This window comes from Loxodonta africana, chromosome 3 (assembly GCF_030014295.1).
Source record: "Loxodonta africana isolate mLoxAfr1 chromosome 3, mLoxAfr1.hap2, whole genome shotgun sequence".
Classification (NCBI taxonomy): Eukaryota; Metazoa; Chordata; class Mammalia; order Proboscidea; family Elephantidae; genus Loxodonta; species Loxodonta africana.
In genome coordinates this window covers 82,117,575-82,140,074 of record NC_087344.1, presented here as the reverse complement: position 1 = coordinate 82,140,074, position 22,500 = coordinate 82,117,575, and the positions used below count along the sequence as shown (strand labels likewise).

Genomic DNA, 22,500 nt, shown 5'->3' with positions numbered 1-22,500 from the left:
AAGCACCCTGGAGGTCATTGTCCCCAGACCTTCTGTTAGCCCAAGACTGGAACCTTTCCCAAAGCCAACTCTTCAGACAGGGATTGAATTGCACTGTGGGATAGAAAATATTACTGATGAGTACTGAGGTTCTTGGCTCAAGTAGACACGTGAGAGTATGTGAGCAACTCCTATCTGGAGGGGAGATAAGAAGGCAGAGGGAGACAGAAGCTGGCTATATGGACACGGGAAATACAGGGTAGAGAGAAGGAGTGTGTTGTCTCATTAGGAGAGAGCAACTAGGAGTACATAGCAAGGTGTATATAAATTTTTGTATGAGAGCCTCACTTGATTTGTAAACTTTCACTTAAAGCATGATGAAAATAAAAGGAAAAAAAAGGTTCAATAATATTAGCTATTATTTTTATTATTATGCCCAGAAACAGTCCAAATCTAACTAAAATAATGAAATCATTATCTAAATGAATGAGAGTTTTTTTCTTTTTTCCTTCTTTTTTGCTTTTGTGCTATAGAAGTCATTGTGGTTACAACCAGGGATGTCCAAAAGGTTCTGTGTGCAGAATTCAAGATGAAAATGAAGGCAGATATTGTGTGTATTCCTGATGAGACTGACAAGGGAACTGCAGATTCTCTGCGCCACATATATCCAAAACTGAAGGTGAAAAACTGTCTCTTGGCTTTTATTTTTTACTGAAGATAAAACCTTAATATCTTCTGTCTTTCTAGTGCATTATAGTTTACAAACCGTTTTTTAAAGAAAACATTCTTGCATATGTTTTGCTGGCCAAATATTCTCCAGCTGCTGTTGGTTTGATTGCTAGTAAAGATTTAAACATTCAGTTGTCAAAGTCATTGGTTTCCAGTATTTTTGAGTGATAGTATATCTTTACAAAAAGGATATATTTCAAAAGAGTCCATTTATATGAAGTTCATGAATAAGCAAAATTAATATATGGTAATAAAAATCAGAGCAGCAGTTGGATCTGCAGGTGGGAGATTAACTGGAAAGAAATACAAAGGAACTCTGAAAAAATTCCACAAATCCTTCATGTGATAATATTTGAACTTTTAGTCTTCTTTAATTTAAGAAACGAGCAAGGGCATATGGATATAAAAACTCTTTGAGATAACTCCATAGTCTCCCCAGTGACCTGTGGCCCATATGATGAGAAACACTGCTGTCTGAAATAATTTTATTGTTAAAACAGGCAGGCAGTTAATTGATGTCTTTTGGAAAAACTCAGTTTTTGTGATAATATTGCTGTCTAATTTGAATTGGAGGACAGACCTCCTGCTGTTTTTGGTGACTTTAAATGTATTAATATTTTTAATCTACTTGTTCACTAAAGACCAGTTGCATGGTGGTTAAGTGCTACTGCTGCTAACCAAAAGGTTGGCAGTTCAAATCCACCAGGTGCTCCTTAAAAACTCTATGGGGCAGTTCTACTCTGTCCTATAGGGTCGCTAGGAGTTGGAATCGACTCAACGACAATGGGTTCACTAAAGAATAAAAAAAGTAATGCAGATATCTACATAGCCTTATTTTCCCCTTATTGAGGAATAATTTTACACAGTAAAATGCATCAGTTTTCAGTATACAGTTCAGTGAGTTTTGACAAAAATATGTACCCAGATTACCATTACCCAAATCTGGAATGTTTTTATTACCCTTAAATGTTTGTTTGTACTTCTTTCTAGTCCATCCCTCTCTGTATAGTCACTATATAGTTCTTCTGATTTCTATTATCTTTTATTAATTTTGCTTGTTTATGAGCTTCTTATAAATGGAATCATACAATTTTGGTTTAGCTTCTTTTGTTCAGCATAATATTTTTCAGATTCATTCATATTATTTTAGGTTTATTGCTGAATAGTATTCCATTGAATTGAATATACCATAATTTATTTAACCATTTTTTTGAAGGTCTTTTGGGTTGTTTCTGATTTTTGGCTGTTATGAATAAAACTGTTATGAACAGTGTCCTGCAAGTCTTTTTTGTGAAAATATTTTAGGTTGTGGAATTTACTTTATTGGAAACTGCCAAAGTGTTTTTACCGTGTTACACTTCTATCCGCAATTTATGAGTTGCATTTGCTTCACACCTTCATCAGCACAAGATATTGTTAATCTTTAAAATTTTAATCATACTTAGGTAGATATGCACAGACCAGCATTCATTGGTGGTTATTAGGGGTGGATGGGTAAGGGGATTCATTCTCCAGATAGATGTTGTTTTCAGGTGTCCTCAAGTCAGTTCTGACTCCTAGCAACCCTGTGTACAACAGAACAAGACACTGCCTGGTCCTGTGCCATCCTTACGATTGTTGCTATGTTTGAGCCCATCGTTGCAGTCTAGATAACAGTCACTTTTTATTTATGGTGATGGGGGAAGGTAGCATGGAGTGTGGGTGAAATATGCAAAGCTTGACCAAGGTAACTGATACCACTAAGTTGTACACAAGAAAAAGGATATTTTAGTAAATGCTATGTTATATATTATTTTGTAACCACAACCAAAATTTGTGTATAATAATAGGGGTCACAGAAACTGATACTTCTTAGGTATAACCAGTCTCTTTATGGGATTAGTTTTCTTGCTTTGAAGACTTAGGGTCATAGTCTTTTGGGGCAAATCAGTAGTTGGCATAATATAGTTCATAAAGTTAATGTTCTTCATCCTAGTTTGATGAGTAGTGTCTGGGGTCTTAAAAGGTGTGAGTGGTCTTCTAAGATACAACTATTCATCTGGAGCAAAAGAGAAGGAAACCCAAGATTCAGAGAAGGAACCAGTCTACAGGACTAATTATCTCCATGAACCATGGCCTCCTCCACCCTGAGACCAGAAGAACCAGATGGTGCCAGGTTGCCACTACCAAAGGTTCTGATTAGGGCCACAATAGATGGATCCTGATAGAAAGGGAGAAAAATGTGGAACAGAACTTCAAATTCTCAATAAATCCAGACTTTACTGGGCCCCTTGAGACTGGAGGAATCCCCGAGACCATTGACCTGAGATACTCTTTTTTTTTTTTTTAATTGGACTTCAGATGAAGATTTACAGAACAAAGTAGCTTCTCATTAAACAATTAATGCACATATTGTTTTGTGACATTAGTTACCAACCCCACAACACGTCAACAGTCTCCCCTTCTCGACCTTGGATTCCCCATTACCAGCTTTCCTGTCCCCTCCTGCCTTCTCATCCTTGCCCCTAAGCTGGTGTGCTCATTTATTCTTGTTTAGTTTTATGGGCCTGTCTAATCTTTGGCTGAAGGGTGAACCTGAGGAGTAACTTCATTACTGAGCTATAAGGGTATCTGGGGGCCATATTCTCAGGGTTTTTTCTGGTATCTGTCAGGCCAGTAAGTCTGGTCTTTTGTTTTTTTTTTTTTTTTCGTGAGTTAGAATTTTGTTCTATGTTTTTCCCAGCTCTGTCTGGGACCCTCTTTTGTGATCCCTGTCAGAGCAGTTGGTGGTGGTAGCCAGGCACCATCTAGTTGTGCCGGACTCAGTCTGGTGGAGGCTGTGGTAGTTGTGATCCATTAGTTCTTGGACTAATCTTTCCCTTGTGTTTTTGGTTTTCTTCATTTTCTCTTGCTTCAGATGAGGTGAGACCAGTGGAGTATCTTAGGTGGCTGCTCACAAGCTTTTAAGACCCCAGACATTACTCACCAAAGTAGGACGTAAAGCATTTTCTTTATAAACTATGTTATGCCAGTTGAACTAGATGTGCCCCGAGACCATGGTCCTCACAGCCCTCAGCCCAGTAACTTGGTCCCACAGGGAGTTTGGATGTGTCTATGGCTGAGATACTCTTTAAACCTTGAACCAAAACTATCTCCTCAAGTCACCTTTTAGCTAAATATAGCAGGTTAGCTCATAAAGTAAAGAATATTATGGTTGAGTACTGTGCTCTTTTAAAAAATCATCTAAACCCAAACCTATTGCCATCGAGTCAATTCCAACTCATTGCAACCATATAGGACAGAGTAGAACTGCTCCGTAGTGTTTCTAAGAAGACCAAATGGTCAACAATTACTCCAAAACATAGACGAGAAAATTGGGGGTTGTGAAACGAGGTTAATGGGAACAGAACAACTAGAACAAAAATAATGAGAATACTGACACCATATGAAGAATGTAAGTAATGTCACTGATGTAAGTAATGTCTTTGATGTCTCTGATTCCACCAACAGTCTCTTCAAGGCTATCTAGGCTTTTACTATTAGGCAGTTTAATACTCTTCAGCCTGTATCCATTCAGTTTTAAAACTGCTTCTACGTTTTAGGTACCTGTTAGAGCAGCACCCCACTCCTAGTACCAAATTCCGTCTTAGTTATCTAGTGCTGCTATACCAGAAGTACCACAAGTGAATGCCTTCAACAAACAGAAGTTTATTCTCTCACAGTCTAAGAGGCTAGAAGTCCAAATTCAGGGTGCCAGCTTCAGGGGAAGGCTTTCTCTCTCTGTCAGCTCTGGGGGAAGATCCTTATCATCAATCTTCCCTGGTCAAGGAGCTTCTCACCGCAGGGACCTCAGGTCCAAAAGACCCACTGTTCTCTTGGTTCTTGTTTATTGGTGGTATGAGGGCCCCTGTCTCTCTGCTCTCTTTCGTTTATATCTCAGGAGATGGATTTAAGACACAGAGTAACCTTGTAGATTGAGTCCTGCTTCATTAACGTAACTGCCTCTAATCCTGCCTCATTAACATCATAAAGAGGTAGGATTTACAACACATGTTAAAATCACATCAGATGACAAAACGGTGGACAGTCACACAATACTGGAAATCATGGCCTAATCAAATTGACAGATATTTTGAGGGAACACAATTCAATCCATAACAGTTGCTAAAATCCCTGCCTTACCTCAGCTTGTGTTGTAACCTAGAGCAGAAGGCAACAAAGCTGATCTGTAGAAGAGCATAAGTAGACTCTCAAATAGCCATTAAAAATGAGGTAAAACCTGAGTTAAGCCAGAATTAAGAACTGTCTGGTTGAGATCAACATAAGCTTGTAGGAAAGGCGCTGGAAATGCATGTAAACACTTTAAGAAATTGAGACAGCCCGAGAAGGTAATTTGTCAGTGTTTGTTAAGGAATGTCAGGTATCTCTTTCGGAAGAAGAAAGTTGTACCCTCGGGTTGTGCCATGATTTAAAAGCACTGCCCCTTTGAGCTCATTTATTTCTCTTCCCTGATGCCCAGAAATCAGCTTCCTAAACATTTGGGTACTCTTTTCATCTGTTTTCAATAGGATTTTTGGTAAAATAAGAACATTCCCATTGAGAGTTCTGGCCTTATTAGCTTTTGGTTCTTTTTGTCCTTTATCTTTTACCTTTATCATCCAGATTGAGTTCCCTAAATATTACTGTGAGGTTATCCTGTTTGGCTTCTGCCTTTCTCAGAGAAGTATCAGAATAGCGTAGCAGCTTTATTTGACTTTTTTTGTTTGTTTATTTAAAATGTATTTCTCTGCTTTAACTCATAATATTTTTCATTTACATTACATTTACTAAATGTATTGCAGCCCTATTTGTATGTGAAAATTTCCATCATGTGTGCATATAGAATGTTGAAGCTGGACATCATATTTGCTGTTATGTCTTTTCAGTTAAGGAACACATATTTCATTTGGTTTTATTCTCCTTACACCATTTTTAAATTCATTTTGCCTTATCTTGCCCCACAATTTTGCTGATTTACTAGCTTCTCACTTTTTATTTCAGCTGCCCAAACCTCTTTCCCTGATTCATTCTCCCAGATCCTGGGTAAATGAGCTACATTCTGGTAACTGGTATTGATAATGTAAAAGCTCTTGGATTTCTGTTTTCTCCATAATCATGTTTTGTTTTTTTTGTATTCGTTGATGAATGATTCAGTTTTATCAGTGTCTAAACTCACTCATTTAGCAAATATTTACTGAAAGTCAACTAACAGTAATAATGATAATTGCTATTTTCTAAACACCAATTGTGGACCAGACATAGTTTTTTTTTTTTTTAACTTTTTATTATGGAAATTTTCAAACATCTATAAAAGAAGATAGAGCATGGCCCTGTTTCTGTCAACCAGCTTCAATAGTTACCAATCCATGGCAAATTTTATATCATTTATATCCCCATCCAACTTGCTCCCTCCCATGTTGTTTTGAAGTAAATTCTGTATTATTTAACCTGTAAATATTTCAAAATGTAGCTAAATTGAAGGCTTTAAAAAAAAAAAAAACTATAATACCATTGTTATCACTGTTAGGTGCCATTGAGTCCGTTCCAACTCATAGCGACCCTATGCACAACACAACAAAACACTCTCTGGTCCTGTGCCATCTTCAAAATTGTTGCTATGCTTGAGCCCATTGGTGTAGCCACTGTGTCATTCCATCTCATTGAGGGTCTTCCTCTTACTCACTGGCCCTCTACTTTAGCAAGCATGATGTCTTCAGGGACTGATTCCTCCTGATAACATGTCCAAAATATGTGAGACATAGTCTCTCCATCCTTGCTTCTAGAGAGCATTCTGGTTGTACTTCTTTGAAGACAGATTTGTTCGTTCTTCAGGGAGTCCACAGTATATTCAGTATGTTTTGCCAACACCACAACTCATCAGTTCTTCTTTGGTCTTCCTTATTCATTCATTGTCTAGCTTTCACATGCATATAAGGCAGTTGAAACACCATGGTTTGGGTCAGGCGCACCTTAATCCTAAAGTGGCATCTTTGCTTTTCAATACGTTAAAGAGATCTTTTACAGCAGATTTGATTTCTTGACTGCTGCCTCCATGGGTGTCGTTTGTGGATCCAAGTAAAATTAAATCCTTGACAACTTCAATCTTTTCTGCATTTATCATGATGTTGCTTGCTGGTCCATTTGTGAGGATTTTTGTCTTCTTTATGTTGTGTAATCCATACTGAAGGCTGTGGTCTTTGATTTTCATCAGTGCTCAAATCCTCTTCACTTTCAGAAAGCAAGGATGTGTTATCTGTATAATGCAGGTTGTTAATGAGTCTCCCTCCAATCTTGATGCCCTGTTCTTTATATAGTCCAGCTTCTCAGCCTGTTTGCTCAGCATACAGATTGAATAGGTATGGTGAAAGGATACAACCCTGGTGCACACCTTTCCTGACTTTAAACCCATCAGTATCCCCTTGTTCTGTTCAAATGACTGCCTCTTGATTCATGTACAGGTTCCTCATGAGCACAATTAAGTGTTCTGGAATTCCCATTCTCCACAATATTATGCATAACTTGTGATCCACACAGTCAAATGCCTTAGCATAGTCAGTAAAACACAGGTAAACTTCTTTCTGGTATTTTCTACTTTCAGCCAGAATCCATCTGATATCAGTAATGATATCTCTGGTTCCATGTCCTCTTCTAAATGTGGCTTGAATTTCTGGCATTTCCCTGTTGATATACTACTGCAGCCACTTTTAAATGACCTTCAGCAAAGTTTACTTGCATGTGATATTAATGATACTGTTTGATAATTTCTCATTCAGTTGGTTCACGTTTCTTGGGAATAGGCATAAATATGAATCTCTTCCAGTTGGTTGGCCAGGTAACTGTCTCCAGATTTCTTGGCATAGACGAGTGAGCACTTCCAACGCTCTATCCATTTGTTCGAAACATTTCAATTGGTATTCCTTCAGTTCCTGAAGCCTTGTTTTCTATCAGTGCCTTCAGTGCAGTTTGGACTTCTTCCTTCAGTACCATCGGTTCCTGATCATATGTTAATTCCTGAAATGGTAGAATGTTGTCAACCGATTCTTTTTGGTATAGTGACTGTGTATTCCTTCCATCTTCTTTTGATGTTTCCTGTGTTGTTTAATATTTTCCCAGTAGAATTCTTCAGTATTGCAGCTGGGGTTTGAATTTTTTCTTCAGTTCTTTCAGCTTGAGAAATGTTGAGCGTGTTCTTCCCATTTGGTTTTCTATCTCCAGGTCTTTGTACATGTCACCGTAATACTTTACTTTGTTTTCTCGAGCTGCTCTTTGAAATCTTTTGTTCAGCTTTTTTACTTCAATATTTTTTCCTTTTGCATTAGGTCCTTGACAATCAAGAGCAAGTTTCGTAGTCTCTTCTGACATCCATTTAGGTCTTTCTTTCTCTGCTGTCTTTTTAATGACCTCTTGCTTTCTTCATGTACGATATCCTTGATGTCATTCCACAACTCCTCTGGTCTTCGGTCATTAGTGTTCAGTGCTTCAAATCTATTCTTGAGATGGTCTCTAAATTCAGGTAGGATATACTCAAGTTCGTACTTTGGCTCTCATGGGCTTGTTCTAATTTTCTTCAGTTTAATTGAACTTGCATATCAGTAATTGATAGTCTGATCTGTAGTTGGCCCCAGGCCTTTTTCTGACAGGTGATATTGAGCTTTTGCATCGTCTCTTTCCACAGATATAGTCGATTTGATTTCTGTGTATTCCATCTGGTGAGGTCCACATGTATAGTCACTGTTTATGTTGGTGAAAAAGAGTATTTGTAATTAAGAAGTTGTTGGTCTTGCAAAGTTCTACCATGAGATCTCCAGCATCATTTCTGTCACCAAGGCCATAGTTTCCAACTACCGATCGTTCTTCTTTGTTTCCAACTGTTGCATTCCAATCACCAGTAATTCACAATGCACTGTGATTGCATATTCGATCAATTTCAGACTGCAGAGGTTGGTAAAAATCTTCAATTTCTTTATCTTTGGCCTTAGTGGTTGGTGTGTAAATTAATAGTTGTATTTATACTTATTTATAGTCGTATGATTTATAGTAATGTGATAGTAGCATTATCACAACTAAAAAATAATTCTTTAGTATCATAAAATATCCAGTTTTTAAGCTTCCAGTTGTCTCATAAATATTGTAATTTTAAAATGTTATTTAGTTTATTCATTTAAATCAGGAAACAAATAAGGAGCATACATTACAATTGGTTGAAATGTCTCTTAAGTCTCTTTTAATATTTGGTTTTCTATTTCTTTTGTCCAGTAGAGTTTCCCACAGCCTGTATTTTGTTGCTTGCAGCCCTGTGGTGTCATTTAATAAGTGTTCTCTGTATATTTTCTGTAAATTGGTAGTTGAATCTAGAGGCTTGATTAAATTCAGGCTTGAATTTTCTGGGCATGACTGCTTCATAGTCATGGTGGTGTGTTCTTCCATCCGGAGGTACATAATTATCTGGTTGTGTCTTGTGTCTGTGATGTTAGCAGGAGTTGATGATCATTGCAACCAGTCCCAGTTCCTTTCTCTCCAGACATTGGTAATCCAAAGTTCATTTCTTGTAGATTCCTTAGGAATGACTCATGGGATCATACTCTTAACAGGTTCTCTAACCTTTATATTCAAAGCCAATTTATTTGGATATAAAATCCTTGATTCACATTTTTTTCCTTGAATATTTTAAATGTATTGTTTCATTTTCTTCTGGCTTAAAGTGTTGCCGTAAAAAGAAAAAAAGAATCCAAATGAAAATCTGTTTTTCCTTGCTTTGTTACTGATGTAGTCCTTTTGTCTGGATACCCAAAGGAATTTTTATTTTTCTTTAAAATCTTGTGATTTAACTAGATGATATGGCCCTGTGATTCTTCTGGATCAAATTATCTAGATAGGTAGTATGTCTTTTAATGTGCAGTTTCAAATCTTTTTTTTTTTTTTTTTTCTTATTTCAGAGACGTTTTCTAGAACTACAGTTTAGGTATTTGTTCACTTGCATTGCTTTGGTTTTAGTCTTTGGGATACTTATACGTATGCTGGACCTTCATTGCTTACTTTTTGTTTCAAATCATTTTTATTGGGTTCTTTATTCTTTAATTTTAGGACTTTATTCCTTTTTACATTCCATTTCCTTTAAGGCATTAAGAGTTGTATTTCATGCTCATGGTATTTCTTGTTTCATTTTTAATTCTGAAATGATTTTTTTAAATTTTCTAATTCTTTCCTGAGTTCTGTCATCTCATTTCTAACTTTTTCTAATTCAAATTTATGTTGTTCTTTCACATCTTCTATTATTTCTTATTTTAGGTTATTTTGAAAAAGGAGATTATGAAATATCAAAGAGCAAACTGGAGCTTCTGTTAAAATTAAGGCAAAGAGTTTTCTTGAAAGGACAGCTTAATCTGGATTGGGAAGCACTTCATGAGGATTCACAAGAGTACTCTGATGAAATGAATTTTTCACAAAGTTTCAGTACAGCAAATTCAAGAGCTTATGAGGAAACATTCTGATTGTTTGACATTTACAAAATGATGTTTTAACAGACACCAGCAATTATGAGATCCCTTAAGCATTGTTTTGTTAATCATAAAGTTTGAGTCAGTTAACATCTTGCTAATCTATGGATATTTTGGGGGCCAGCTTGAGTGACTGTCCTTCCTGGGAGCATGCTGTGGGAGTAAGGGAGGGAAGGGGAGCCTGCAAGCTTCCTGAGGTATTCTGGCTGAATGAACAGTGAACACCAAAAATGAAGTCTGGCCTATATCTTTGGCAGAAGCCTCTCCTATGCCAAACACCTAGAGTTTTGGGGCTCATTTACAAAATTTAACCTATGTTCTGGGCATGTCTTTCTGGCATGTGCTTTCATTGTCTGTAGGGTTGTTATTCTACTGTTTACTATTATTATTATTATTTACATAATAATTTGCATGGGATTTGACTGCAGTTCTTTTTTATTGCTAATTTTTATATGAAATTGGTTATTCTAAACTCTTAGAAGGGTAAGTCAGGATAGCTATTCTAGCTTCATAGTCCTTGAACCTCCTCTTCTCTTTTTGCAGTGATAAAAACTCACACTTTTGAAATCTTTGTATCTCCATTTTATTGTTCCTCTCCTGCTCAATCTGGATTCTACTCACAGCAATTTCTCCTCAGTATAGGGCTTCATTCTGGAAGGGAGTATTGATTTGTTAGTTTCAGTACTTCATAGGGCCAAGACTGCTCCAGTCCCTTTGGACCTTACTGAGAACAGATAAGGAAACTGAGTCTTAGGAAAGCTTAATGGAAGAGCTAGGGATTGAACCTAGGTCTCTTACTTTAAAGCCTATGCTTGTAACTACTATACTGTGCTATACAGTCTGGGATACAATTAAGAGTAGAATCTATGCATTATCCTATAGGGATACTTTGAAGAATTATTAACAGATAAACCTTTTAGAACTATCACTGCATGAATGAGGAGAGTCAGAGAAACCAACCATTAGGAGGCTGTGGGGTAAAGAATTTAACTTTACCCTAAGTAATTTGGTCTTTGCCCTTGGAATTTCCTGAATAATTTGTTATTCTGGAAACCCTGGTGACTTAGTGGTTAAGAGTTTGGCTGCTAACCAAAAGGTCAGCAGTTCAGATCCACCAGGCACTCCTTGGAAATCCTGTGGGGCAGTTCTGCTCTGTCCTATAGGGTTGTTATGAGTTGGAATCAACTCGATGGCAAGAGGTTTTTTTTTGTTGTTGTTGTTATTTTGAGCATTTGTGCTAATAAGTGGGGCCTTGCCAAACCTGAAAGACTACCATGTAGCCTCATATCAGCCGATGGAGCAAGGAGGGGGGGTGCATGATTCAATCAATCGTGCCTCTGCAGTGAGACCTCAATCGTGACTATGTAATAAGACCTCAGTAAGGGTTCTGGATATGTAAACTCCATGGGCTTATTGGTTGATGAAGGACATCGATGCACTTGGGGAGGGTAGCATGCCCTGTGACTCCATTTTGGGAACCCTCCTAGCCCTACATGTCTTCTTTATTTTGTATCCTTTTTTGCTGTAATTTTAACCATAGTGCTTTCCATGAGTCCTATGAGTTGTTTCAACAAATTATCGAGTTCTAAGGAGGAGTGGGAGTCAGCAGGTCAGAAGTGGGGCTGGGGGGTGGGTAAGAACCCCTGAGCTTATGGCCTGTATCTTGAGGGGGTAGAGGAACCCCGAATTTGTGGCCAGGAGGTCAGAAGTGATGGGGGGCTTGGAACCATCAAGCTTGTAGCTGGCATCCTGACAGAACTGAAGAAACCCTGAATTTGTAGCCAGCAGGTCAGAAGTGAAGGTGGCCTGTGGACTCCCAAACTTGCCGCTGGCATCTGAAGTCTTAGGCCTCCCTGGCAGTCTGGAGGACTGTGTGCTTTAGCTTGTGAGATCTGACCTAACTCCAGGTGGTTAGGGTCAGAAGAAGTGCTGCACAGGCAGCTGGTGTCAGAACTGAACAGAGAAGTGAAAAGTTGGGATTTGTTATATCCTCATAGAGGCTATTGCCGTAATCCCGATAAGAAGTGATGAAGGACCAAATCATGGTGGTGGGAATGGCAGAAAAACAGTGATAAATTGGAAAATATTTCGGAGAACTTTGTGGCAATTAATTGGATGTGGGAGGATAAAGAGAGGGAAGGGTGAAACATGACCCTTGGATTTCTAGCAACAGTAACTGGAAAAAGTTTGTAGGACTGATAAGATGGGTAACTACATTACCACAAATTTGGGTACTTGTATGTTCTGCCTGAAACACTCCCGGTCCCCATTATCTCTACCTAAATAACTTATTCCTGGTAATCTTCCTTAGCCAGGGTTTCCCCAAAAAGCAAGCCTATGATAAGGGTGTGTGTGCAGGCAGTTTATTTTGGAAAAATAAAAGGAACAAGAGTAGAGTTTGGAAAGAATAGGGAAGGTGGGTGTGCTATTGACTTGGTTACCACTGTGGGCAGTTGGGACTCAGTTCCACTGAAGACTCTCTAAGGAGCCATATAAAGTGTGCCTCAGAGTAGTCTGCATAAGACTTGGAAAAGGAGAATATTTAGTTACTGACTTCCTTTCCCCATTGGTCAAAGTTTGCCCTGTGGGTATAAATTCCTTCACACTTCAGAGTTTGTACATGGTGCTAGAATGACTGAGTGGGTTCCCACAGGTGTCCCATATGGTGGTTGATAGAAGTTCCAGGGCAGAAAATGAGAGATGAATGGTGCATAAGGTGAAGTGCTGTCAGGTTACACAGCTGGTTGTCATAGCCTCATAAATATATAGGGTAAAAAGATGGGCCCACAGAATGAAATGGGGCACAAGAAGTGTGTTCATTACCCTTTCAGGATTTGGCTAAACCTTAATTGCCTCCAGAACCCTTCCTTAGCCTTCAAGGCTAAGGTTAATTGCCTCTCTTAATTTGCTTCCTAAGCAAACTGGTACTTATCCTTATTACAAAGCATTTATTGCACATCCCAGATATTGCGTTCTTTTACAAATTGAAGGTTTGTGGTGACCCTGCATCAAGCAAGTCTGTTGGCACCATTTTTCCAACAGCATATGCTCACTTTGTATCTCTGTGTCACATTTTGGTAATTGTCGCAGTATTTCAAAATTTTCATTATTATTATATCTGTTAAGGTGGACAGTGATCTGTTACGGTAATGTGTGATCAGTGATCTTTGGTGTTACTATTGTAATTGTCCTGGGGTGCCAAGAACTGTGCCCATATAAGATGGCGAACTTAATTGATGAATGTGTGTGTTCTGACTGCTCCACCAACTGGGCATTCCCCAATCCCTCTCCCTCCCCTGGGGTCACCCTATTCCCTGAGACACAACAATATTGAAATTAGGTCAGTTAATAACCCTACAGTGGCCTCTAAGTGTTCAAGTGAAAGAAAGAGTCACACATGTCTCACTTTAAATCAAAAGCTAAAAATGATTAAGCTTAGTGAGGAAGGCATCAATATACCAAAGAGGCCAAAAGAGGCCTCTTGTGTCAAACAGCCAAGTTGTAAATGTAAAGGAAGTGTTCCTGAAGGAAATTAAACATGCTACTCCATTACTGTTCTGACAGACTAGAGGGACCCCGAGAGTATGGCCCCCAGTACCCTTTTAACTTAGTACTTAAGTCACTCCCAAGATTCACCCTTCAACCAAAGATTAAAAGCAAAAAACTCATTGCTCTTTAGTCATTTCCCACTCATAGAGACCATAAAACAAAACGAGATTAAAATGGGTACACCAGCTCAGGGGCAAGGACGAAAAGGCAGGAGAGTACAGGGAAGCTGGGAACAGGGAACCCAAGGTCGAGAAGGGGAGAGTGTTGACATGTTGTGGGGTTGGCAACTGTCTTAGTCACCTAGTGCTGCTGTAACAGAAACACCACAAGTGGATGGCTTTAACAAAGAGAAATTTATTTCCTCACAGTAAAGTAGGCTAAAAGTCCAAATTCAAGGTGTCAGCTCCAAGGGACGGCTTCCTCTCTCAGTCGGCTCTGGAGGAAGATTCCTTGTCCTCAAACTTCCCCTGGTCAAGGAGCCAGAGCTGCTTTCTTGGTGGCATGAGGTCCCCTGTCTCTCGCTTGCTTCCATCTTTTTTATCTCAAGAGATTGCCTCAAGACATTCCAATCCTGTAAGTTGAGTCCTGCCTCACTAACACAACTGCTGCCCATCCTCCCTTATTAACATCATAGAGGCAGGATTTACAACATACAGGAAAATCACACAATACCAGGAATCATGGCCCAGCCCAATTGCTACACACGCTTTTGGGGGGACATAATTCAATCCATGACAATAACTAGTGTCACAAAACAGTACGTATATTATTAATTGTTTAATGAGAAACTAATTTGCTCTGTAAACCTTCATCTAAAGTACAATAAAAGAAAAATAGTATAGTGGAAATGTTCCATAGTGTTAGATGCTCATAAAAAGAGAAAAAAAAAAAGTGCTACACCAGTGAATACACAAATGATAAGAAAGCAAAACAGCCTTGTTGCTGATACAAGTTTCAGTGGTCTGGATAAAAGATGAAACTAGCCACAACATTCTGTTAAGTCAAAGACTAATCCAGAGCAAGACCCTAACTTCTCTTTAGTTCTGTGAAGGCTGAGAGAGGTGAGAAAGCTGCAAAAGAGAAGTTTGAAGCTAGCAGAGGTTGGTTTCTGAAGTTTAAGGAAAGAAGCTGTCTCCATAATATAAAAATGCACAGTGAAGCAGCAAGTTATCCAGAAGATCTAGCTAAGATACTGATGAAGGTGGTTATGCTAAACAACAGATTTTCAGTATAGCTGGAACAGCCTTATATTGGAAGAAGATGCCATCTAGGATTTTATAGTTAGAAGTCAGTGCCTGGTTCCAGAGCTTCAGAGGATGGGCTGACTCTCTTGTTAGGGACTAATGCAGCTGGTGACTTTAAGTTGAAGCCAGTGTTCATTTACCTTTAGGAAAATTCTATGACCCTTAAGAATTATAATACATCTACTCTGCCTGTGCTCTATCAATGGAACAACAAAGCCTGGATGACGGCACATCTGCTTACAACATGGTTTACTGAATATTTTAAGCCTACTGTTGAGACGTTCTGTTCAAAAAAAAAGATTACTTTCAAAATATTACTGCTCATTGACAATGCACCTGGTTACCCAAGAGCTCTGATGGAGAGGTACAATGTTGTTTTCATGCCTGCTAACACAGCATCCATTCTGCAGCCCATGAATCAAGGAGTAATTTCGTGTTATTTAAGAAATACATTTCATAAGGCTATCACTGCCATAGATAGTATTCCTCTGATGAATCTGGGCAAAGTAAATTGAAAAGCTTCGGGAAAGGATTCACTATTCTGCATGCCATTAAGAACATTCGTGATTCATGGGAGGAGGTCAAAATATCAACATTAACAGGAATTTGGAAGAAGTTGATTCCAACCCTCATGGATGACTTTGAGGGGTTCAAGACTTCAGTGGAGGAACTAGTTGCAGATGTGGTGGAAATAGCAAAGAACTAGGAGTGGAGCCTGAAGATGTGAGTGTGTTGCGCCAATCTCATGATACATCTTTAACAGATGAGGAGTTGCTTCTTACAGATGAGCAAAGAAAGTGGTTCCTTGAGATGGAATCTACTCCTGGTGAAGATGCTGTCAACATGAAATGACAACAAAGGGTTTATAATATTACATAAGCTTAGTTGATAAAGCAGCAGCAGGGTTTGAGAGGATCGACTCTAATTTTCAAAGAAGTTTTATTGTGGGTAAAATGCTCACAAACAGCATCACATGCTACAGAGAAATCTTTCATGAAAGGAAGAGTCAGTCAGTGCAACATACTTCATTGTTGTTTTATTTTAAGAAATTGCCACAGCCAGCCCAGCTTTCAGCAACCACCACCCCGATCGGTTGTAGCCATCAACAGCTAGGCGAGACCCTCCACCAGCAAAAAGGTTACTCCTGAAGGCTCAGATGATGGTAGCATTTTTTAACAATATTTTTTAATTAAGGTATGTACATTATTTTTTCAGATATAATGATGTTGCACACTTAGTAGACTACGTTATAGTGTAAACAAAACTTTTATGTGCACTGGGAAACCAAAAAATTTGTGACTTTATTGCAATATTTGCTTTATTGCGGTGATCTGGAATCAAACCCGCTATATCTCTGAGTAAAATTGTTGTTGTTGTTAGGTGCCATTGAATAGATTTTGACTCAACGACCCCATGTGACAGAGTAGAACTGCCCCATAGGCTTTTCTAGACTAGATTGCCAGGTCTTTCTCCCACGGAGCCACTGGGTGGGTTCAAACCGCCAACCTTTCAGTTAGGAGCCAAGCACTTAACCATTGTGTATTGTAATTGGTATTATTTATTTGTTTCCCCCTCTAGATTTGCTGTCTCTTGACACACTGAGGTAGGATTAGAGGAGACTGAGGAGCAATTTTCTTATTTTAGATGAGAGAACCTACCAGTCACTTTAAATATTAAGAGCTTCAAGGACCTCTAGAGTTGGAATTTTATCTTATTCATTATAGAATCTACAGTGCCCAGCACAGAGTCTGATACTTATTAGTTGTTTAATAAATATTTCTGAATGAATGAATGGATTGATAAACAAGTAAAAGATGTGTTCAGTTTTAGATCTGTTAAGAATTAGATTCTAGTGGGATATCTAATAGGTAGTTGATATATTTAGGTAGAATTTAGGAATATCTGAGCTAGAGATACTGATCTGAGAGTCATCAGCTTATATATGAAAGCTAAAGTTATAAATGTGAGCCATCTTTCCCACAGAAGTGAGCAGAGTAAAGAAAATGTCAGATGTTGATGAAATATGTGGCAACTGATATTGACGATGATTGTACAATATGGTTAATGTAATTGATGTCACTAAATTATATACTTGGAAAACGTTGAATTGGCAAATGTTGTGTAATATGTATTTTTACAAAAAAAAAATTGTAAGCCTAAAAACAAATAAGTTTTGCAAAAAAGAAAAGAACAGAGTGCAAAGACCCTAAGGAAAGAGCAATACTTAATAAACAGGTGGAAGATGGCCCTCTGAGAGAGACTTGAGAGCCTCACGACCAAGGTTTTTTTTTTTTTTCTAAGAGTTTTTTTTTTTTTTTTTTTTTTTGGTACTTTAGATGAAGGTTGACAGAACAAACTAACCTCTCGTTAAACAGTACACATATTGTTTTGTGGCATTGATTACCAACCCCACAACATGTCAACGCTCTCCCCTTCTTGACCTTGGGTTCCCCATTACCAGCTTTCCTGTCCCCTCCTGCCCTCTAGTCCTTGCCCCAGGGTGGTGTGCCTTTTTAGTCTTGTATTGTTTTATGGGCCTGTCTACTCTTTGGCTAAAGGGTGAACCTCAGGAGTTGCTTCATTACTGAGCTCAAAAGGTGTCTGGGTGGCATACTCTTGGGGTTTCTCCAGTCTCTGTCAGGCCAGCAAGTCTGGTCTTTTTTGTGAGTTGAAATTTTGTTCTACATTTTTCTCCAGCTCTGCCTGGGATCCTGTATTGTGATCCCTGTCAGAGCAGTCAGTGGTGGTAGCCGGTCACCATCTGGTTGTGCTGGACTCAATCTGATGGAGGCCGTGGTAGTAGTGGTCCGTTAGTCTTTTAGACTAATTTTTCCCGTGTCTTTGGTTTTCTTCATTCTCCCCAAGGGTGTTTTTTAATCGATAATTTTAGTGTGGTTCAAAAATCAAAAAGTATAAAAAGGTTTAAAGTGAAATGTTTCCCTTTCCCCCTTGTCCACCGGCCACCCATTTGTTCTTCCTTTAGCAATCACCGTTATTAGTTTCTTGTACTTTGAGGGTATTTTAAGCTGGGAGCAATTTGCACATTTTTTCAGAGAGTAAATGGGCCAGTTGAGAAGAACAGAAGAAAGAGGATAAATGATGGACAAGGTCCCTAAAGAGGCAAGAAGGAATGAAGGAACAGCCTTGGTTAAACAGGAGGAAAGTTACATCTTCCATTAAAATGAAGGAACAGGAGGGAAGAAAAGGCTTAAAAGCAAATAAGGAGGGAGAGTCAGGAATTAAAATAATTCACTTCCAATGCCTCTATTTTCTTGATGAAGTGGAAGGCAGTGTTGTATGTTGAGAGTGTGTAAAGAGGAAGGTGTAGGATTGGGATCTGAGAGTACTGAAGCTTTAAAATTACTGCTGGAAAGTGGAAGAGCTGACTAGGGACACTGAGAAGGAAGCAGATCTAGGCAGCATCAGGGGTGCGGCTGAGACTGAAGGGTATAAATTTATAATTGCTGTAGTTAGAACAGTTGTGGGTTTTTTTTTCCCCCTTTCACTATTGTTCAGGTGTCCAGGTGTAGGGAAGAAGACATACTTGGATTGATCAGGAATAGGGGCAAGGCCATTACTTGTATCCGCTGAACAGAGGGGGAAAACTGAGGTTAGGAGGAATGAGATTTGGCTAAGGACTCAATGTACACAGATCTTCCTTCTCTTTTTTCTTGGCAAGAGGTTGGCAGAAACTTACCTCCCAGAGCCAATCCCTTCAGTTTGGACCTGGGTTCTTAGTAAGAGTTTAACCATTCCTCTTCTGTGGGACACTTAGGTTGCTTTCATTTCTTTCACTGACTGTAGTGCTGCAGTGAACATCCTTGTACCAGTTTCTGCACCAGTTTCTTTGTCGTCTTTTTGGGAAGGTAGATACCTAGAAGTGATATGTAGGTTGTAAGGTATGTTCATCTCCAGCTTTATTAAGTATTCCCAAATTATTCTCCAAAGTAATCATACCAGTCTGTACTCCCACCAACAGTGTGAATTTTAGTTTCTCTCTGTCCTCACCAATAGTTGGTATTGTCAGACTTGTAAGTTTTCACCAATAAGATGGGTATGAAGTGATACCTCATTGTTGTTTTAATTTTGCATTTTCTTAATTACCGGTGAGTTTGAGGATTTTTTGCTAGATATGTTGATGATTTTCATTATTCAGTGAACTTCCTATTCATCTTCTTTGCCCATTTTTTTGTTTGGATTGTTTATCTTTTTGTTAATAATTTGCATGTGCTCCGTATATTTTGTATACTAATCCTTTGTCAGTTATATGGGTTGCAAATATCTTTTCCTGGTCTATCACCCTATTTTCTTTTTGTTTATAGTGTCTTTTGTCATATAAAAGTTTTATATTTTCTTTGTGGGTGACTATATCAGTCTTTTTGTGTCTGACTTTAAAATGATGACAAAGATAGACTGTTGTCGTCTAAAAGCTTTACAGTTTTGCCTTTCATATTTGGATCTTTAAACCAGTATTTATATTTGTAAATGATATGTAATAGTTACCTAATTTTATCTTTTTTTTTAAATGGGTAGTCATTTGTCCAAGCAGTCTTTTTGACTTTCATTCTTTTTCTTTATGATTTGTGATTTGTGTGCCATGCTTTAGAAATTCTTCCCTATCCTGAGGTCTTAAGAGATATCTTCTTATAACCTCTTCTAAAAGTTTTAAGGTTTTTTTAATATTTTTCCTCCTTGATTTATACCAAGTTTCATTTATACATGGAACTATTTCTAAACTTTTTAGTCTGTTCCACTGATCTAGTTGACTTTTCTTTCACCAATACCCTATTATTTTAATTACCATAGCTTTACAGAAATTTTCTGTAGTAAGATGACTCTCCTCTACCTCACTTATTATTATTACTATTTTTCTTAAAAATTGTCTTGGTGGTTCTTCATCTTCAACATATGACTTTTGGTATCAGGCGTGAAAAATCATTTTGGCATTTGATTGGAATTACAGTGGTTTTCAGATTAATTTGGGAGAATTGGTATTTTATAAATACTGAGTCTTTCCATTCCTTGAATATAATGTACATCTCTTTTTATTAAATTCATCTTTTATGTCTTTAAAAGGTCCACACATTATATACTTTTTAGTCTCTTGATCTAGAACAATTCCCCTTCCTCCTCATCTACTTTTTTTCCTTATGTCCGTGACTTACTGTAGAAAACAAGTTATTTGTCCTGTAGAATCTCCCACATTTCTGGATGTTTCTGATTGCTTTTTGGTGGTATTATTTAACTTGTTTCTGTATCCTAGTATTTTCCTATAAACTGGAATTTAGATCTAAATGTTGACTAAATTCACTTTCGACTTTTTTGGGAAGAATATTTCATATGTGATATGTATCTTGTATTGCATTGCATCCAGATCTGAAGTTTCAAACATATTTCTCTAAAAAGCCCTAATGGGAGACTTCTTTTTTTTTTTAGTTTTTGTTGTGCTTTAAGTGAAAGTTTACAAATCAAGTCAGTCTCTCATATAAAAATTTATATACTCCTTGCTACATACTCCTAGTTGTTCTCCCCCTAAAGAGACAGCACAGTCCATCTTTCCACTGTCTATTTTCATGTCCATTTGGCCAGCTTCTGACCCCTTCTGCCCTCTCATCTCCCCTCCAGACAGGAGCTGCCCACATAGTCTCATGTGTCTACTTGATCCAAGACGCTCACTCCTCACCAGTACCATTTTCTATCCCATAGTCCAGTCCAATCCCTGTCTGAAGAGTTGGCTTTGGGAATGGTTCCTGTCTTGGGCTAACAGAGGGTCTGGGGACCATGACTTCCAGGGTCCTTCTAGTTCCAGTCAGACCATTAAGTCTGGTCTTCTTACAAGAATTTGGGGTCTGCATCCCACTGCTCTTCTGCTTCCTCAGGGGTTTCTGTTGTGTTCCCTGTCAGGGCAGTCATCAGTTGTAGCTGGGCACCATCTAGATCTTCTGGTCTCGAGCCAATGTAGTCTCTGCTTTATGTGGCCCTTTCTGTCTCTTGGGCCCATAATTACCTTGTATCTTTGGTATTTGTCATTCTCCTTTGCTCCAGGTGGGTTGAGACCAATTGATGCATCTTAGATGGCCATGTGCTAGTGTTTAAGACCCCAGATGCCACTCTTCAAAGTGGGATGCAGAATGTTTTCTTAATAGATTTTATTATGCCGGTTGACCTAGATGTTCCCTGAAACTTTGATCCCCAAACCCCCGCCCCTGCTTCGCTGGACTTCGAAGCATTCAGTTTATTCAGGAAACTTCTTTGCTTTTGGTTTAGTCCAGTTGTGCTGACCTCTCCTGTATTGTGTGTTGTCTTTCCCTTCACCTAAAATAGTTCTTGTCCACTAATTAGTGAACACCCTCTCCCTCCCTCCCTCCTTACCCTCATAACCATCAAAGAATATTTTCTTAATCTGTTTAAGCTATTTCTCGAGTTCTCATAATAGTGGTCTCATGCAATATTTGTCCTTTTGCCTCTGACTAATTTCACTCAGCTTAATGCCTTCCAGATTCCTCCATGTTATGAAATGTTTCACAGATTCTTCACTGTTCTTTATCAATGTGTAGTATTCCACTGTATGAATACACCATAATTTATTTATCCATTCATCCCTTGATGGACACCTTGATTGCTTCCATGTTTTTGCTGTTGTAAACAGTGCTGCAGTGAACATGGGTGTGCATATATCTGTTCGTGTAAAGACTCTTAATTCTCTAGGATGTATTCCAAGGAGTGGGATTGCTGGATCGTATGGTAGTTCTATTTCTAGCTTTTTAAGGAAGCAGCAAATCGATTTCAAAAATGGTTGTACCATTTTACGTTCCCTAGTGGGAGACTTTTGAGGGGAGTGGTGTTTATAGACTACAACCTGGGCTCTAGGATAAACAGAAGCTTTTACATTTAATGTAGTTGACTTTCATTCTTTTTATGATTTGTTATTTGTGTGTCATGCTTCAGAAATTCTTCCCTGTACTATGAATCAGAATTGACTAGATGGCAGTGGGTTTGGTTTTTTGATTTTCCTATCCTGAGGTTTTAGAGATATTGTCTTATAATCTCTTCTAAAAGTTCTAAGGTTTGACTTTTCACATTTGAGGCTCTAATTCACTTGGAATTGATATTTTGTATGTGTTTTAAGGTACAGATCCAATCTTATCTAATTTAATTTTATTTTTTACTTACAGATGATCCATTATTCCAGCACTACTTATTGAATAGTCCATTCTTTCCCCCATTGATCTGCAGTGTTCTAGAGTCATACATCTGGTATATGTGTGTATGTTTTTACGCTGGCTATTCTGTTTCACTGAGCTGTTTTTCTTACTCTACACCAAGACTGTGCATTAGGTGCCAAAGTCTCAGTAAATGCATTGAGTAACCAAGTGGCTGATAAGATGTCTGCTAGGTGCAGCCAGGTGGCATATGTTACATTCAAATTCAATTTTTATTTGAGTGCAATAGTGGGTTAGAGACATAGTAACAAGGAATTAGGA

At 38.3% G+C, this 22,500-nt stretch overlaps 1 protein-coding gene across 1 annotated transcript in view; it reads left to right on the top strand.

Annotated features, from left to right (window-relative positions):
* The window catches only part of EIF2B3 (eukaryotic translation initiation factor 2B subunit gamma), a 169,566-nt gene that overhangs the window by 16,411 nt on the left and 130,655 nt on the right, over nt 1–22,500 (top strand). The window contains exon 3 of the mRNA XM_003415359.4: nt 513–658. Within this exon, the coding sequence (XP_003415407.1) occupies nt 513–658 (146 nt within the window). The remainder of the gene's footprint in view (nt 1–512; nt 659–22,500) is intronic.